The 19,121-nt window shown below is 36.9% G+C and overlaps 1 protein-coding gene across 3 annotated transcripts in view; it reads left to right on the forward strand.

Annotated features, from left to right (window-relative positions):
* Positions 1-19,121, forward strand: part of TMTC2 (transmembrane O-mannosyltransferase targeting cadherins 2) — a 240,302-nt gene that overhangs the window by 139,950 nt on the left and 81,231 nt on the right. For all 3 annotated transcript variants that reach the window (XM_068999817.1, XM_068999822.1, XM_068999829.1), the window contains 2 exons: positions 2,388-3,216; positions 17,462-17,576. In XM_068999817.1, coding sequence (XP_068855918.1) covers positions 2,388-3,216; positions 17,462-17,576 — 944 coding nt within the window. The remainder of the gene's footprint in view (positions 1-2,387; positions 3,217-17,461; positions 17,577-19,121) is intronic.

Here is a 19,121-nt window from a genome sequence, read left to right on the forward strand (position 1 = left end):
TTTCTAACTCAAACAAACAAAAAAGACCATCTTTCATTTCCCGGCTTCTTTCTAAGCAGCCTCCTCATAAGAGATTCATAAGAAGGATGTATAAAAGAGCACATAGTCACATTTAGCATTTGAGGGTTGTTTATACGTGTGTTTGAAGGAATGAGTTTAAAAATAATTGAGTCAGAAGGGTGGGCAGAAGAAATTTCATGTCGAAAAATATGATGAGAATTAAAGGATAGTTGAACCAGGGACATGAGGTTTTACTGTGAGGGCATACATGCAAATCCATGAAATCTGAGTAATCTTTTTATTCCAAATATAAACTTAGTTGGGAGTTTCAGTGATAACCAGTTTACACAGTTTTATAACATTAAAAGCATTTAAATAGTTTTGGCAGGCATGGATGAAACCATATGTGAAGTGAGTTGTGAAGTATTATCCAGCTTACAAATAAAAGTAAGTTGTTCTAATAGGCTTTCCAGGGAATGTAGTTAGCATGAAGTGTAGATGAGGGTTTTGATTTATATATTACCAAAAAATTGTGGATTATTCAGGATATAAAAAAGCTAGTAAACCAAACTGGTATTAATATGGTGAATTAAATCTGGACCCAGGCTTTACTTATGTATAAAAAGTGCCAGTGTTTTTTAGATGTTTGTGATCCAAGTGCATAAATGTTCTCTATATATAAATTTGTTTGTTCCCTACTAATGCCTCCATTAAATTTCATATTGTATCAAAACTGAGTGAATGAATCTGACGTTTAGTATTTTAAACTTCACAAGGAGGAACTCTATAGAAATGTGAAAAGGAATTCATGCTAAATTATAAGATAAACTATAAATTATCATTACTAGACTGTCTTCTTAGTAGAACATCAGTAAACTGTATGTAGAAAACTATTAATAATTGACCTAAAATGGTCAACACTATCATCTGTAATTCATGATACCAAGGGTTAATCCTGCCCACAGAGGAGAAAAATGAGCTGTTTTGTAGAAATAAGATAAAACATTCTACTGTGAGGTTCTGCTTCTGAATAACTAAGTAAACATTGAATAATCATCCAGGAATGTGTAGTGTGAGATGGAAAAAACATACCTAATAAAATGAAATATAATTGACAAATAATTCTTTCTAATAATGGGGAAAAGATTATCAAAGTACTTATACTGTATCTGGAACTATTTGGCAAATAGCCTTTTTTTTTCTTACAAAAGGCGTCTAAGAAATTGAAATATAAAAATGCATATATTTTAGCTTCTTCATAGAGAAAGACTAATGTAAACCAGCTTTCATTTAGGGTGCCCATGTAATTGAGAGAAGAACTTACCCAGGAAGCAGCTCCTGCTGGAAAATGTTCAGTTATTCCATAAATAAGTGAAAATTCTTCCAAGTTGCTAGCATGATGATATTGGTAGGTGGAGTCAGCTGCCTGCTTCATATAATGTTATTTAGATGCATATGAAAATGTGAAAGGTTGTGGAGCGCTTATTATGGTGTGCTTGAAGCAAACTCCCCAATGTATTGTTTGGCTCCGAGATCACAGAATCATTGATTGTTGGGGTTGGAAGGGACCTCTGGAGATCATCCAGTTCAAATCCCCCTGCCAAGGCAGGGTCACCTAGAGCAGGTTGTACAGCAGCAAATTCAGGTGGGTTGTGAATGTGTCCAGAGAACGAGAATCCACAACGTCCCTGGGCAGCCTGTTCCAGTGCTCTGCCACTCGCCATGTAAAGAAGCCCTTGCTCATATTGAGGTGAAACTTTTTGTGTTTTATGCAAAATGAAGTGAGACTTTCAGTAGTAGGTAGCTCTGAAAGCTCCAAGTGATCACTGTAGTTAATAGGTAGGAGCTAGGAGACCTAAGTATGGAATCTGTGTCTGTTTTCCTCTCTTGCTTTCTTGGAAATTTTAATCAGTTCTCTGGTGAAATGCCTCAGGAGACACTTTGATTAAGGAATATGGAACTGGAGCATCCTTTAGACTTTAAATCTAGCTAAGGCAGACTGGTGTTTTGGTCACAGCCAGAAACAGTGAAAGTATTTGGGAGGTTATGTAGGAACTAATGTAAGATTCCATAAATTCCTCTAAACTAAGAGTTTCCAAAGCATTACACAAACTAAATCTTAAGTGAGGACTGACAGTCTGAAAATGTCTGAAGGCTTGACTCTGATACATTCTTGATACAGCTTAAATGAAAGAGCCAGTTCCTTTAGTCTGTAGTCAACAATGTACCCCAGTGTGGCGTGATCCAAATGTCAGAGACCAAGATCTATTGCGTTTGTTTCCATTACTGAAAAGAAGTTCTATCAGATATTTTCTTGGTTCTTTTTTGTGTATAATTTACACAGCTAAATACGTAGTGTTGATTCAATGCTTTTTTTTTCTTTTCAGAGAAAGAATTTGACCCTGTTCTTCAGCATTGGTTTATTGAGCTCCTGGGGAACTGCACTGCTGGGTGTTCGCCTATACTGGATGGGCAGCAAGCCCCCAAGTTTTTCTAATTCTGACAATCCAGCAGCTGACTCAGACAGTTTTCTCACACGTACCCTGACCTTCTTTTACTTGCCAACCAAGAACCTCTGGCTGTTGTTGTGCCCAGATACCCTCAGCTTTGACTGGTCTATGGATGCTGTGCCTCTTCTAAAAGCAGTCAGCGACTGGAGGAATCTACACACTGTGGCCTTCTATGCAGGACTCCTCCTCCTTGCCTACTTCAGCTTGAAGGGCTCCAGCAATGAGAGAGAATGCAATGGGAAAACTGTAATGAATGGCAAGCAAAATGCTAATGGGCATAGCTGCCACCCAGAGATGGAGTACAAGACACTGGAGGTGAAGTCAAGCTTTGCATCAAAAGAAGAGAATGGCCTAAAAAAGCATGAAATTCAGAAACTGCAGCTTCCTTCAACTGAGAACATTGTCATTCTGTCTCTCTCTTTGTTAATAGTGCCCTTCGTTCCTGCCACAAACCTATTTTTCTATGTTGGCTTTGTAATAGCAGAGCGTGTGCTGTATGTTCCTAGTATGGGCTTCTGCCTGCTGGTTACAGTAGGTGTCAGGGCCCTTTATGTCAAAGCCCAAAAGCGCTTTCTAAAGAACTTGGTTTTTTGTTCCACTGCTGCATTAATTATTTTCTATGGACTCAAGACTGTTGTCAGGAATGGGGACTGGCAGAATGAGGAGATGCTGTACAGGTCAGGGATAAAAGTAAACCCTGCTAAAGGTAATTTTTGCTCTTTATCATGACTGCTTTACTTATACAGTCTGCCTTTGAACGGTCTGATTTTATCAGCTATGTCTAAAGAGAATACTTTAAGAAATGTCATTTCGGGTTGCAGTGATATGTGCATTAGTAAAAATTGGGGAAAAGCAGGAATGTGTTTTGATTAGGTGTTACAGGTTTGGCATTAACACAGAGAAAAGGAGACCCTAAGGTAAGGGCATACTTTCTTTTTCAGTCGTATTAGTTCTGTATTTTGAAATTAAAGTGTATTATTAGTATTATAGAGCCCTCCCTGGTGTTTTTCCATTTGGAATCTGGTGTCTAGCATGCTAATGAAGATTTTTCGTATGTTTACCAAATGTTCTGTTTTCTATGACTAGAAAATATGGGAAATAGTAAAGGACATCATAAGGGAGGTGCTGTTCCTTTATTTCATCTGATGCAAATAACATCAATACTACATAATAAAAATGAGGAAATGAGGTCATATAATTCAACCTAGGAAATTACTGTAGTTCCCCCTTCTTAGAGTACTGTAAAGAGTTATTGTCAAATACTTATGCCTTCCTGTTCATGTGTAAATACCAGCTATTTGTAATGTTGCCCAGCCACGTGTCAAAGGTTATATCTATTCTGTAATGAGATGTGACCACAGCTACTGTAAACACATCCACACAGGCAGTAAACCTGCTAATTTAGGTATCAGTAACAATGTTTAGCTGCGGCTCTGTGGTTTCACGCATACATGGCAGATCCAGCTGGGATCCTGAACTCCATGTTGCGTGGCTGTACTGCTCTTGGCACAGATGCAAGTTTATATGAGAATGGTCAAAATATCACCTGTGAGTGAGTCAATGTAGACATTGACTAAGCCTTCCTTATTCACAGTTCATCAGAAGTGAGAAGGGATCAGTTGATTGCTTTGCCTGTGAAAGAAAAATTTGACAGCACTTGAATACTCAAGGTTTTTCAGTCCTCTGCTCAGAAACCCATTATATAATTCAAAGTTATCTGCTGATAGAGATGTGCTTTTTTGGTTAGACAGTTATATCATGCCATAATCTAAAACCTTGATATTAAGAGGCAGATGCAGGTGGTTACTGTGAACTGATAGGGAGGGAAAAAGTAGATTTGGCAGACAAAATGCCTTGCAAAGCAGCATTTTAGTGGTCAGTCTGATTTTGTAACTCTTCTTCATATACTTTCTCATCCTAGGAAAATTATTAAACTTGTTGCTCCAGTAAGTGACTTTTGTTAATTGTGAGCAAGCATGTACCATTTGTTTTACTTTTTTTTTTCAAAACTAGCACAGGAGAGCAAGAAGTGTAGTAACTGAACAGCAAGCCAGCACACCAGAGTGATTATATGGAGCTCTGAGACTTAGAAGTTTAGTGACAATATAAAACTTGTATTAAAACACTGTAATTTCTTGAAAAGTGTGTATGCATTTGATTAGTTAATGCATGTTCTATTTTTGTCCTTGGTGGAGATCCCCAGACATTAATACTTGTCTGCTTGCAATGAGCCAAATTTTGTGATCAAAAAAAACTATACTAGTTTTTGCCCAATAGTAGGATAGGCTTCAGCATTGTCTGGAAATTAGGCTACTGGGTATTACACTCCCAGGAGACAAGATGAGCTATTTTCATCATACACATCTCAGTATGCACAGACTCGTGTGTATATGATTGTCTGGTTTCTTGCTGTATCGGCTGACATTGTGTCATGTAAGATGTGTAAAAGCAAAGACAGTATGTCAATGCGATGATACAGACATGACTGAGCTGACTTTAAATCTGCTTAAAATATCCTGTTAAACTTCTGCTGAATATTTGCTAGTGCACACACATTGTAACAAGGCTGGGTACAGGAAACCCCTAGCTAATGCGACCTGTCACCCAACTCTATTCATTATTGTGAATATTTCTAAGATGATTCCTGGCTTTGACTATGGTAGTTTTATTTTCTATTTCTCATACAATCAGGCAAGCCTGACTGGACTAGACTGGCTGCCAATCCTGCTAAGGCATTAGGAGATCAACAATTCAAACTACTCTTCAGTAATTAAATGAGGTTGACGTAGGAAAAACAATTTATTTTTGTTTGCCTCTTTTTTTTAAGTTTCATGAATGGTGGTGATAAATAGGCTATTCAGGAGTGAGACAATGGGCTGCTCAGTCAAATGGTAGAGTGGAGAAGTGTTTTCCTTATTTTTAGGCTACTCAGAAGAGGCTGTCACTCCTCATTTCTCTGCTTTCTTCAACCCATAGCAACTTTCTCCTCAATAGTGTTTTCTTACTTCTGAAAATTCTGGAGTGGCAGGATCATTTCCCTGATAGTTCTGCTTTTTCTCTCAGCTCCTGCAAAGAGCTTCCTCTGAACAAGAGCTGCTTCTGTACTAATCTAAAAAGCAATGAGGTATCCCTTGAAAAACTCTCAGTGTGAGAATCGATAAAGAAATAGAAATCTGTGAAGACCAGCTTTGCTAAAGCAAAAAGATGAGTGTTTTGTTCCAGATCCATCTGTATTCTGGACTAGCAGGATGAAAGCCACTGATGGCTGAATGCTGTGCAGCATTGAGCTGATGTGCTGTACGCATAAGGGTGTTAGCAAGGCAAGCTTTTAACATGGGTACATTTGAGTACTAATGTGGCTGAACTGCTTTGGAAATGGAGTTGTCTCACGTGGTGATGGTTTATAATCAAGTCCTCTGTGTTGTAATATGTGTAAGATTATAATCTCATCTGCTGCTGTGGGACTTTCAGGCAAACATATTCAGCAGCTTCTCCATCTTCAATCCTCAGTGAAGAAATAGGTGATAATCACCTCACCAGTACTTTCCTCTGGTCCCTTCAGGGGCACCTTGCGGGCAGTGCAGACAGTAATGTTCTGCCTCAGGTGAGAAAGCCTCTACCCCTGCAGGCAGCCACAGCCTTTCTGCAATTTACATTTCTCCAGGCTGTTTTTGTCAATCACTGACAACGTGGAAAAAATACTCAAAAGCATGGGGCATGGGTTATCTCTTAAAAACCCACCAGAATGCACCATGGGAGAGTCAAGTGAGAAGAGAGTGGGGAAGCTGCCTCCAGACTACTGTGTGCATGCCAGATTTCCTGGCTGCCTCACAGTGTGGCAGGCAGCTGCCATCCCTTGGCTGAGGGAGTCCTTGGGATGCCTTAGCTGCATCTTTACTGGTCTTGTTCTGCTGTTTGGGTGATGACTAGTATTTCAAATAACTTTAAAGTGATCCAAGCAGTACCTTGTTACAGTTTGTCAGCACCTGAGGGAGAAATACTCAAGACTGACTAATTCAGTTTATGAATTCTGAAGTGGGCGTATGCATATTTTGACCGCAGGGAGGGAAAGACACAAGTGTTTCTCTGTTCTGCCTTCAACTTAATGAGCAGCCCTACTGATAAAAAACCATACTCATTATCTGAACATTCTTGTATAGCAAAGGAAGCCTCCCAAAATGTAAAAACAAACAAAAAAGTTAAAAGTGGGTGGTAGCTGTCATGTCTTTTTCAGTTAGACTAAGGGTCATTCTGTGGTGATGATTACCTTGAGTTTAATATAAAATTATAATGACACACAAAATAATTGTGCTTGTTATGCCTCATTAGTTTTCCCTGTAGTACCAAAAATAAGCTTCAAAAAGTGTATTCTTTTTCCTCTGGGCCATTTCATACTTTGCAATCCACATCTGAACATCAAAGATCATTATGATATATTTGCTGTACCTGGTACAGACATTGATTAAAGAAGTAGAAAATAGGGAGGCTTAAACTGCTAGACTGCTAGAGGTATTAGTTGCTTGGTCATATGTACTGATGAAATTTTAGTCTCCTGGTGCCATGACATTTGTAAGCAAGCTTTGAGGATCCTTCCAGGAAATAGTTGACCTGCTACACAAAGTGGATGCTTAACTAAAAATTCAACTAAACTAACGGTTCAGTGAGGAAAAACAGTTACTATTATTTGGACTAAGCTAGGTAGAAAAACCGTATTTCCCTCAACCAAAAAAAATGCAATAAAACATTATTTTCCTTTTTTTTTTTTTTTTTTTTTTTTTGGTATCACTACTGATGACTGGAGACCAAAGGAGATTAAATATTTTAAGGTTCAGCATTCCTCAGATATGCTTATTATTAAGAGCTGACATTATCCTGACAAGATCTCCTCTAATACCTTTAGAACTTTGAATAGCTATTGCTCTGAAACACAGCTTGTTGTTCACTACACATTTTTCTTACCTCCTAAATAGAGCAGTGTGTGTCCTAATAAATACCACCTTGTGTGTTTTAAAGTAGTTTGAGCATTTGGGATTTCATTTAAGTATTTTGTTGTGTATATTCAGGTTTTTTTATACATAGCTTGTCAGTAAAACTCCAACTCATCTTTGGCCCAACAGCCCAAAGTACTACTCTGCACAGTAGTTATTTCTTTTTCATTTGGTTCATTTAATTTCAATAATAATAAAATGGTAACAGTGTGAATAATATAACATCGCACTGAATAGAAAATGTGGATTTGGGAAAAAAAGGCTTAAGAGAGAAAGTGATTTCAGTGCACAGATTGCCATATAAAACATCGGATTTTAAACATATAAAACCCACTTATAAGTACACTTAAAAGTTTTGCATATTATCACTGTTAAGAAATACTAGTGATATGAGCATACCATCTGGAGGTAGGTATTCATGAGTTAATTTTGCTAATGAACTCTTCTTTAGTCTTTGAACAAACCACTTTAATCTCAATTTTTCCCTCTGGAATGGAACTCATATTACCTAGTATCGTAAGATATTACAGATTTTTTTTTTATTTCAATGATTCATGGTTGTTTTAAAACCTCTCTGTATTTATGGCAGTATAATATCCCTCCTAAGCCAGTTGATAAATACGTATCAGGATATATAGTCATTATGGTGATTCTTGACATTCTTTTTGGTTAATGTTTTTAGAAATTGTCAGAGAAACATAATAACAAGTAATTATCAGTTTTTCTCAATACCTTTGGCAGAACTTTCTGGTACTTAGTCTTTTTTGATTAAATGTTGCATGGATATTTTCCTTGACTTCTGTAATTTTCAGCTTTTTTTTCTAAGAAGAAATTACTTTAAGGTGTATCTTCTGTCAATGGTGTAAAATGTTTCCAACCACCAGTAAGAACCTTTGTAACAGCTACTGTATGGCAGATGCAATGATCTTTTTTAGGAAAAAAATTGTAGGCTGGAATTACACTTAAAAGTATAATTTATAATATATAATTTTACATGGCTATATAAGTCTGTTATATACGAGTTATGCAGGATATACCATGATAAATTTGGTGTCTCTGTTCATAACAAAAATGCCAGAATTTGAAGGATAAATGTTCTACAGGATTCTTCAAAGTTCTTAAAATAAGTTGGAAATAACTTCTTGTATCTACCACTGTTAACAGCTTGTTGTGGTTTAGGAATACTGCTCCCCAAATTATTGTCCCCATCCAGACTCTCCCAAATGCTCTCTCCCCTGACTGGAGTGAGAGAGATCTTTCCTTACTCCTGCTCCTGGTAAGTGATGGGAGATGTTATCAAATAACTTTAGGGTCTGGCCATGCCTGGTGGGGTAGCTGGGACTACGGGCACCATCTTGCCTGGCTACTGTAAAAAAATTAACTCTGTCTTGGCTGGAACTAGGACATAGCTCAAATGAACCGCATAGAATTGTTTGAAAGTTAAATAAAAAGCCTACTCCCTGAAAACAGTGTGGGGCTCTCTAAATGCATGGTAGTGCTGGTCTGGATGATTAAACAGTGTAGACGGAATGGTCATTAGTAAGTTTTTTGGGAAACAGTCATAGTTATTTAGAGCATTTGAACATGCCACAGGCAGCCCAGCCTCAGCAAAACAGTCTGGTTATGCCAAATATGTTGGAAAGTGGTTTACAGTTTGGTTCAAACTCTGAATTTGTTCTGCAGTGACAGTGTTCTCTCTTTCAGTTCTTTAGTAGTGCTGTAATTTCCTCTGAAACCCAAGTCAGTGTGGGATGTGCTTCTTCAGCAGGATATGAGAAAGCCTGATATTCTTCCTTTATATATGTGTAGAGGTCTGGAAAGAAGGATTATTTTTTTTTTCCTCTTGGAGTGTAGTACAACAGCAACTCTAATCTGTGACTCTTAAGTTGCAGGGGGATAGGAAGAGAAACTATCATTAGCTAATAGTTAGGCTTTTTTAAAGAAACCAGCATGAGACATTGAGACATGGATCCATCAGACTGTTCCTTCTTCTCCTGCCTTCCCTGAGGTGCTCTGCAAAATCATTCAACAAGCTCATCTGGGCTAAAAACTGCAGTGTAGAAAAAAAAACCCAAACAAGCATCTCTGGTCAAGGAGGAATCAGCTTTGGCAAGATGAATTTTTGTAGCATATCAAGCAAAATGGCATAAATTTCTTTTTTTTTTGCCAGAAAATGTTATATTTTATTTTCCAGTTTGATTAAAGGAGAAACGTTTGGTCCATATTCGAATGTTCTGTGGAATTAGCCTGAGGTTTTTTTTTCAGAGGGAGTTACTTTTAATTAGAGGAAGATGGGATTATCTGAGTTGGTTCTCAAGCCAAGCATGTTTGTTTAGGTGCATTAGATAGTCATCCAATTGTTTCATTATTTTGCCTTTTTTTCAAAATATGACGACTTGGAAAAATTTCTCTTTATATAAAATTTTTTGCCATGAATTACATGTCTTCATTTTCCTATCTGTAATGGATTTTGTGTTGGTACATATTCAGGTCCCCTTACATAAATGTAGTAGAGAAACTAACCTTTAATGTGGACAGGGCAGTAATCTGCATATATGCATTTTTATACCACTTGTGTTAGGGTAAAATCCCAATGTATATAGATAAACACAAGTATTCTAATGTTTCAAGTACCCTTCCTTTGTAACAGGGGGTATTATTACTTAAACCTGAACTGTCATCATTGCCAATCCTCATGCATCCAAAAAGTAAATGGTAGCTGATGCAATTACAGTATGCACAAGAGGCTTGCACATAGTTTTGTTTTAAATTACTGAAAAGATCATGAAATAGAATGACTGAATTCTCAATGCCATTTCCTTCTCTTTCCTTGAATGCTCTAGCACACTGAACTTTTCTTTGAGGTCTTAAAATACAGGAAGTATTTTGAATATGGACTATTAAAGATGCTAGTTAATAGTTGTAGTGTCTTTAATTAGTTTCACTACTGGTAAATGAAGGAGGTAATTTTATGACTTACCTTCCTTCCTGCCACCTATATTTCCATACCAATGTGGATATGTATTGGCTGGCAAAGCTTCACAGGCTCTTGTCTTGCCTTTCTAAGTGATTTAAAGCGAAACAAACAAAACCAAACAACTTGAAGTGTTTTGAAAAGCCTGCTACCTGGATATGAACTAATTTGCCTTTTCCAAGTCTGACATATGTTGCTTGAGCACATCTGAAGATTCTCTTGGTTTGACAAACCCAAATGCTGATTTTCTTCTCCCTGTGGCTCCTCTGGGATGTTTCCAGGACACTGTTCTCACTGTTCCCCTTTTGTGGGAAGAAGCCAACAATAATCCATCTACTCTTAGCTTTGAGGACCAGAGCTGACATTTCAGTGCACCCTGCCATTGCTGAAGGAGGCTGGCTTGCAGTTCCTCACTTGGGACCTAAGTGATAATTTTGAATGTAGCATAGATAATTTTTTTAGAAGCCTTCTGTTAAGAAGGTTACATAATTTGACAAATTTAGTACATGGTCACCACCTTGCCTGAATCGGTATGAGGCTCTGAAGATCTCAGTGTTCATCCTGAGCTGACTGGGGTGCTCAGAAATGTCCTCTTGTTCCACTTGCATTTTTCTGCTCCTTTGTCCTCATTTCATTTTCTTGCATTATTTATATCCATTGCCTCTACAAAATACAGTTCCTCATATCATGAGAGTTTCAGATCAGCACTGTTCACAGCTCTGTTCCTGATCATTGTGAAGTTTCATGGAATGGGAACTTCATGGCAGTAATGTCTTATGGTATTCACACACTTGCGATGCACACATAGCTAGCAAAGCTCTGCAAAGGTGTGATTGGGCTCTGCTGTGAACAGAACAGTGAGTAGATTAGATGTTAGAGGTACTGTGGTAATCCTTTTCTCTTTTTTTTTTCCTAACTTGGTTGTCTGATTGATACCATACTCTTCACAAAAATCATTTTAGCATGAGGGAGGGTGTGGCAGAATTTAATTGTCTGTGGAGGGTAGGTAATGGTGAAGCCAAAGAACACTACCAGCTGCTCAGTCTCATCTCTCATGTTCACTGAGCTGCCAGGGTCACTCTGCTATCCTTTGAGGAGAGTTAGTTTTTTGTAACACAGGGGATGAAGGGGCTGTATCAGCAGTAGAACAGCGTCATGCATTCACACCCCTTTGCATCAGGGTTTCAAAACTGAGAAGCAAAACTGAAGTACTGCCTGCCAAAAGTGAGTTGGTTAGTACCCATGCTGACATGTTGTTGGATAGCTTTCAAAGCACTGCATAGTTTTCAATTCTGTTTTTCTTTCACCTGCTGTCATTACAAAAGCTCTGCAATTGATCAACAAATGAACTGTTGAACAAATGATATAAATAACAACCTTAATAAAAGACTATGTAAAAGAGGTGATCGATCTCTAACAGTTTGTCTCAACATTACCACATACCCACTGATATTTAAAAAAAATCAATGTGCAAGGTAGATTAAACTCATAAATTATGATGATGTAGAAACCATTTATCCCTTTAGGAAACAAGAAATAGGGCAGTTCTGTGGTTGAGTTAGCAAAAGGAGGTAACTTGATCAAAATGTTCTATTAACAAGTGAAGTTTCTAGAGGAAAATTTTTGCGAATTATATACATGAATTTATTACATATTTTGAAAAAAAATCCTTATTTCTTTGAAATAACACGAAAAATATAAATACGTTATACAAACCATAGTACAGAAATTATGCAAAACCTGTCCCACTTTGAAAGCAGCAATTTAGTTGAATTTTTCCATTCTCAAACCATTCAACAAACATGATTTAGTTAATCTTCTGAATGTCTTTGTGAGTGGCTCTGTATTGTAGAAAAACTGGTTTAGCTGTTGAACTCTCTTCATTATGTTTTTATGAATGTGCAACTGAGCTTTCAGAGGTTTTCTTGGGGAAGCCTGTCATTCCTCTGTTTGTGAAACTCTTTCCCCCTTGAAGAAAAAGGTGATTGATGAAATGCGAATGCTAGACTGGAACACCACTCTGCTTTATCAAGTAGGAAAGGAAAAGCCATAAGCTGCTGCTGAATCTAACCTTTTGACCAAAAGGGAAAGGTGGTGTTCTTTATAGCTATGGTTATGACCTTTCGAATGTAAATTTTATAACTGGTGCTGTGCTAGTATTTCTTCACAGTTTACCAAACAAAGGTAGTGTGGAATAATTGGATATTGGAAACTCTGTTGCAAGTATCAGCCTTTTTTTTTTTTTTCTCTCCACTAGGATCAACTTTCCATTTACAAACATTGGTCTTAATGTTTCAGTTTGCCTCATGATATAGTTCATGCTCAGAAGTCCTCAAAAGACTCAGGGGAATGACAAACTTTCCACCTATTCTTTTTCATAATTTTTTTTAACCAAAAAAATGCTTTGTCTGCTTCCAGACGTGTTAAGAAGGTTGACCCTTTAACAGAAGTTAAGAATATTGATAAAATATGAAAAGCTTAGTCAAGTATCAGTGTTCCCATGATGTTTCAACTGTGAATAACATAGTTTAAATGGCCCTCATTTTGAGAGGATACTAATTATGTGGGGAAATGTTCCTTACATTTCTCTTCTGTATTGCAGGAACACTTCCTCTTCCTCCTTTACTTCATTCCTCTAGAGGTTATAATGTATTCATTATCTGTTAGTACCTGCCTGCATTGTTAGAGTAGTCCCTGTGCAAACCCATAGCAAGATACAATCCTTGGCAGAAAAAACTTGAAATCAATAGATGAGTAGTAAGTGTTCAAGAATACAAAGGCATCACGAGGCAAAGCCTCCTGAACAGCAGACCAGCAGCAGAACAGGAAACAGAATATATCTCTTTTAATTTGCAGTTTAGCACCTGTAATTTCAGCTGGAGAGAGCTGAGTCTGGTGACAGGAATGTATCTGTTATAAAGGTATGAACATAATCCTTTTTTTTTTTTTTTTTAATGAAGCCACATTCTACATTGTTTCTTTTTGCTGAGGCTCCTTTGCTGTCAGGATTGTTTCACAAAGTTCTCTAATCTTTGAATAGTTTATAACTTTAGCAGTGGTCCAGTGCCCTTTGTAGGGCGGTATGTGGCTTTCAGCTGTTAGTGTGGAGATTCAGATAGGTGGTAAAATGAAAAATTTGCTTCATAGAATGTCTGATCTAGATGTATTCCCTGTAGGTACTAAGAATGAATAGAAAAACATAGTCAAAGTTCCATGAATATTGAATATTCTATTTGCTCCCCTTTACCACAGAGCTGAGAGATTCACAATGCATTACTTCACTTGTGTCTGCCTAGATCGTGGTGATCTTGCCACAGGGTGAGGTGGAAATGTGAATGCTTGTAATTCATGGCTTTCAGATTGATAATGTAAAGCATTCACTTATAGTGCAAAATGAAAAAGTGTTAAGAACAGAAGGTAAAAAGAAAAACAACAAAAAAAAGCAGCTTAAACTGGAAACCTGTATTGTCATGCTCAAGGAATGAGCATTAAGTGCATGTAAAAGTTAGTAGCAAAAGAGAGGAGTTTATTTCATTTTAGGGCTGGTTTCATTTTATGCTCCAAACTTTTAGAAGTTAATTTAGCGTTTGCCAAACCTTTTAACACACATGGTGTGGTCAAGGTCAAAAGCACCTTCTCTCTGCTCTTTTAGTCACTTTATGAGAAGCATCACCTAGAAAATAGTAAAACCTCCTCGTTTTCCATAGTTACTTTATTTCCATTGCACTGGTAACAACGCAAGTAACTAATTTCTTGAAAGAAAAAAGCCCAAACCCTGAAAAGCATACTCTGATGTAATTCCTGGTAAACATCGCAGGATTTAGAAGTGTCAAGTGAAATTTCCTCCTAGTAATGTTTTAAATTTTGTCATATTGTTCTAAACTATTTCCCTCTGATATTCTTACTCAACAAGTTTGTAATGAAAGAAAACAAAACTTTGCAGCAACTGTAATGCAGATTTCAAATATTGATGCTGTGACCAACAGGAGATTATTAGTGAATTTATGTGCATTTCTTACTTTTAATTGAATTGTAAGCCTTGGGAGGGAGGATAAGCAAATGGAAAATCCTTTTGGACAGCACTGGAAACAGAAAAAAGTTCTTAAGAAAAGTAGGATTAGAATTCTGACCCCTCATTTATCATCCAAATAAATGATTTACCAAAGCAATGACTAGGAATTTAAAATTGTTTTGAGAAAGATGGTTTTTTGTACCCTTACAGAATCTCTCAGGCCCACATGCTTTAGTCATCTTTGAGTCTTGAAATCTAATGTCTGCAAAATAAACAAGTGAACAGTAAAAAAAGAGAAGGCTTTTTTTCCTGGACGAACATTGCTTCATCCTTAAACACTATTGAAGAAAAAAATAGATGTTTTAATTGTCATGCATTCACTTCCATAGACAAGTCAGATGAAATGCAGAAGGATTTTAAAGAGAGGGAATGCAAACTGGAACTGCTGTTTCTAATTTCCCAAGCTAAAAAATAATAAATAATGCACAAATATCTGGAAGGTTCCCTAGAGATTTTCTTGGCTTGATGTGCATTTTTCTGTAAACTAAAGGTTCTAGTTTAGAACTGCTGACAAGTTGATTGCAAATTACTTGGCTGTTCCCTAAATACTTCAGTCTTTGTTCAAGTAGTTTGTTTTACTCAAATAATAATCTACTTCACACTCCTTAATGCATTCATCGATTTGTGGATAAATTTATGCAAGTCTGATAGGATAAGGTGAGAACAGTATTACCAAACTTCACTGATTTGTTCATGTGAATATCATGTATCAATTTTTTTTAAGTTCTGTGTTTTGTGTCATTAGTTTTCATAACATACTAGGAAAGGCAGCATTTTCTTTTTCTTTGCTGTTATTTTTAAATGTTTGCCAGGGTTGATATTAAAAACCTGACACAGGTTATTTTGCAAAATGTAAATTAAAATATGGCCTTAAATATTGTTAGCTCAGATAAATATTAGAGCCTATGGCATGAAATGAAGTGTAGAGGAGAAACTATTACACTGAACAGGGATAACAGTGTCTTTCCAGTCTAACAGATGAAAAGATGAACTGAATCATCCTTTTATGCATCCTTTCATTAACTGAGCTTCAGAATGGTTGGGAATAAATAACTATGGGTCAGGAAATTGTTATCAGTAGTTCAAACAGTCATTTGATGTAATGCTCTGTTATGGGAGATTAGAGTGAAAACAAAAGTCCCTAAAGATTATATGGAACATACAGTTATGGGAAACCTGATGTTCGTTTATTGCAGAAGCAAGATCAGATTGTGTTTTCACATTAATTTAAAAAATCATATATAAGTCTGTTTTTGTCTTACAAGGATTAATGCCTACAGACTGGCTAGTCACCTTCTTGGTACTTCTAAAGTGTTTTCTGTGTGTAAAAAGGGAAGAGTAACAGTAATGGGAAAATTGAAGAATTCTGCACCTATGCTAGCCAAGTGTAAAAGTTGAGTGAATCTGAGAATAGTTTTAGCAGCTGTATTTCAAAATGATGGAACATTTTATGACTTTGTTGATTTATTGGTAACTAATACATGAATTATTTCTCATTAAATAGTAGGCTGAAATCAACTGACTCACAGAAGTGATAGTTTCTTTTCCTATGGAAATATTACATATATTTTCTTTCTTTGGTGTACAGAAAACGTTGTGCTCAGTCGAATGACATGATTTTTATGAATTCTAAAGGGATTTGATACTTTTTTTCCCAGCAATGACTAGTTCATTCTGCTCAAAGGAAATTCTGTGTTTGCTGCTGTTTCCATCCCTGTGCTAGGATGATTCTGTAACAAGCCACAGCAGCTTGAAAGCTATGCATTTTCTGTGGAAAAAAATGCCTATCTCAATTATCAACCTCTTTAGCAGTGTTATATTAAAACTACCTTGAAATTTTGCATTAGTCAGAACTGATGCAAATTTTTGTAAAAAAAAAAAAGGTCTTGACTGAAGTATCAAGAGTTAGTTGCTACTTGAGCTAATGTTTATGGTTAGTGCATCTGGAGGGAAGAATATTCTGACATATATTGTGTGTGTGGTGGAAAGGACATTCATCATCTTTCCATTGGTTTTTTCATTAAAACAAAAAGTGTGAAAGTAGAACTTTTTTATGAAACAACTTTGCATTTATAAGCATAATGTGGGGGTTTTTTTCATGTTCACACACACTGTAATGATAATGCCAGTTAAATTAGCTTCTAAGTTCTGAGTAGCATAGGTTGTGTTTTCAATATAATGTTAGTTACAGTTCCTTTTTTAAGTAGTTTTTGTGCTGCTCAACAAAACACCAAAGGGAACACATGTGGACCTTTAAATATTTTTTTACCTAAAGTCCTTTATAGATGGGCTATAAAAGCATATTGTGTAACACAATAAGTTGTATGGAAAGGGACCTCATGTTTTTCTAGTAGAAAAAAATGCATTTTAGTGATCTGTGGAGTATGTTTATATCCATATGGCATATTTTTAATCCTAGTTACTTACCTAACTGCTCTTTCAATTCCTGTGTCATATGTCAAATTTTAATACTTCAGTGAGGACTACGTCTACTCTGGAAAAATTTCTTGCTGTTTAGAGTCGAGAGGCTTAAAAAAAGCCTTAAAACTAGGAAGATGCTTCAGTTCCACATTTCACTCAGGAGATACTTATTCATAGGTGGTATGAAATAAAATGGTCCTTTCCCTTTGCTCAGTAATTTCTAGAGACATATTTTTGTAAAAAATTTCCTTTTCCCACCCGAAAGCTATAAGCATGCAGAATGCATGTAAATCACCTCTATGAAATGTGAGTCTCACAGTAAGATGCAGAGAACTAGAGGACTGGGGGGGAAAAAATAACCAACCTCCTCTCCTGTTAAATAAAAATAGTTTCTTTGTGGGGTTTGTCTCCCTGAGAAACTTCCTGATACTTGGATACTCTGTCATGTGTAATTGGATTGTAGCTCTTTCTGAATACTGTTTTCTCCTCTCAACAGCATGGGGTAACCTTGGAAATGTTCTCAAGAGCCAGAGCAAGATTTCTGAAGCTGAAAGCGCCTATAGAAATGCCTTGTACTACCGCAGCAACATGGCTGATATGCTTTATAATTTGTAAGTATGTGTGGCTTTCCTGGGGTTGAATTGTCCTTGAAACCTGTTGTGAATGGAGCTATTGATTTTACTTGCTGGAAATGGAGACGATGTTATTTGTTGCTTTGTAATAGTCATTTCATTAATTGTGCTCCTTAAACTATGGGGTGGACAGGATTTTTTTCTTTGTCAACATTATCATATATTAATGTAATGCGTATGGAGAAGGTAAACTTACAAATCTGTTCGCTTTAAAAGGAGAAAAAAAAACCCCACACTAAACAAAGTACCAATAGATGAGTTGTCAGCTGCAGGCCTCCATCTGTTTGTGATTCGATTAAATTGTGAGGTGTTATTTAGACTTCTTTTTTAAGTCTGTATAGCACTTGGTGGGCAGAGTGGTGTAAGCGCTTCCAAGCATCGACCAGTACCCTTCTGTTAGCTCCAGAGGTCTGAAATGTTAAAACAGCAAATTACTTTTCTCCTGTGACTGACTTCAGAGCAGCATAGCTTAAATAAAGTTTAATTACTCGAACCCTGTTGTCAGTGTGTAAAAGGATAAATAACATCAGCATCAAGATAATTATTCAGCAGGAAAAAAGATAACTCATTAATGTATCAAATCATGAACAGGAAGCGAACGTCGTGCCAAGCTTTGCACTGAGGTGGGATGGTGCTGCGTGTCCCAGAAGGGAGGGGGCTGATTCCCTGGCTGTCCCAGCTGGGTGTCACGCCTGTGCCCTGCTCAGCACTGCTTGTCCTGCTGGCCCTTGCCCTTCCTCCCCCTCCTGCCATAACCCAGCCAGCACAAGCCATTGGAGTGGGGCTCTGCTGCAAGACAGGCTGGTCACCTCCACCATGTATGCTCTTGTTTTGTGATGTGTATGGAGGACAGAATCCAGGTGACTGCTGTTCCATAGGGAGCCATTTGAGAATAATGTCTGATGTGCAGCAGAAAAGTGTGACTGTTACATAAACAAAGTGTGCAAAACCTGCATTCAAATAATAAGCCTCTTCAATCAATCAGAAAATATTGTTCTGCCTGTAAGTCCAGTTTAAAATGGCTGCTTATAATATGTGAAAATGAAGTTTACCATAACACTAATTTTTTTACTAATTTTTTCCTCGCTTAACAAGGAATCAGTTGCCCATTTCATTAATTTGCCTTTCAGTTAAGCACAATGAAACTCCAAATAATTTCGTTATAGAATTTCTGCTCCAAAATGAAATTCGTATTTCAAAATATGTGTATTTTTAAAAATCATTTAGTTACACAAATGTATGTATGCACACAATTTCCTTCTCTGTTAGGTAGTGAGGAGTATGAAAAACATATTTTTAAGAGGAAATTTCTGCTCACATTTAAAAAATAACTTCTTAACCCAGCAGAAGATTGTAGCAAATAAAGTGACAGGATTGATACATGTGTATTTCCCATACGCTATTCGTTTTGAAGGTGAAAATTGTAACTATTAAGTTTTTTGTATGCCTTTAGGGTACTTTTGTCTCTTACTGTGTCGTAGAGGGAAGCTGAGTTAATAGCAGGGTAAGAAGAGGAAAGGGGGT

The sequence above is a fragment of the Aphelocoma coerulescens genome, chromosome 1A, assembly GCF_041296385.1.
Source record: "Aphelocoma coerulescens isolate FSJ_1873_10779 chromosome 1A, UR_Acoe_1.0, whole genome shotgun sequence".
Lineage (NCBI taxonomy): Eukaryota > Metazoa > Chordata > Aves > Passeriformes > Corvidae > Aphelocoma > Aphelocoma coerulescens.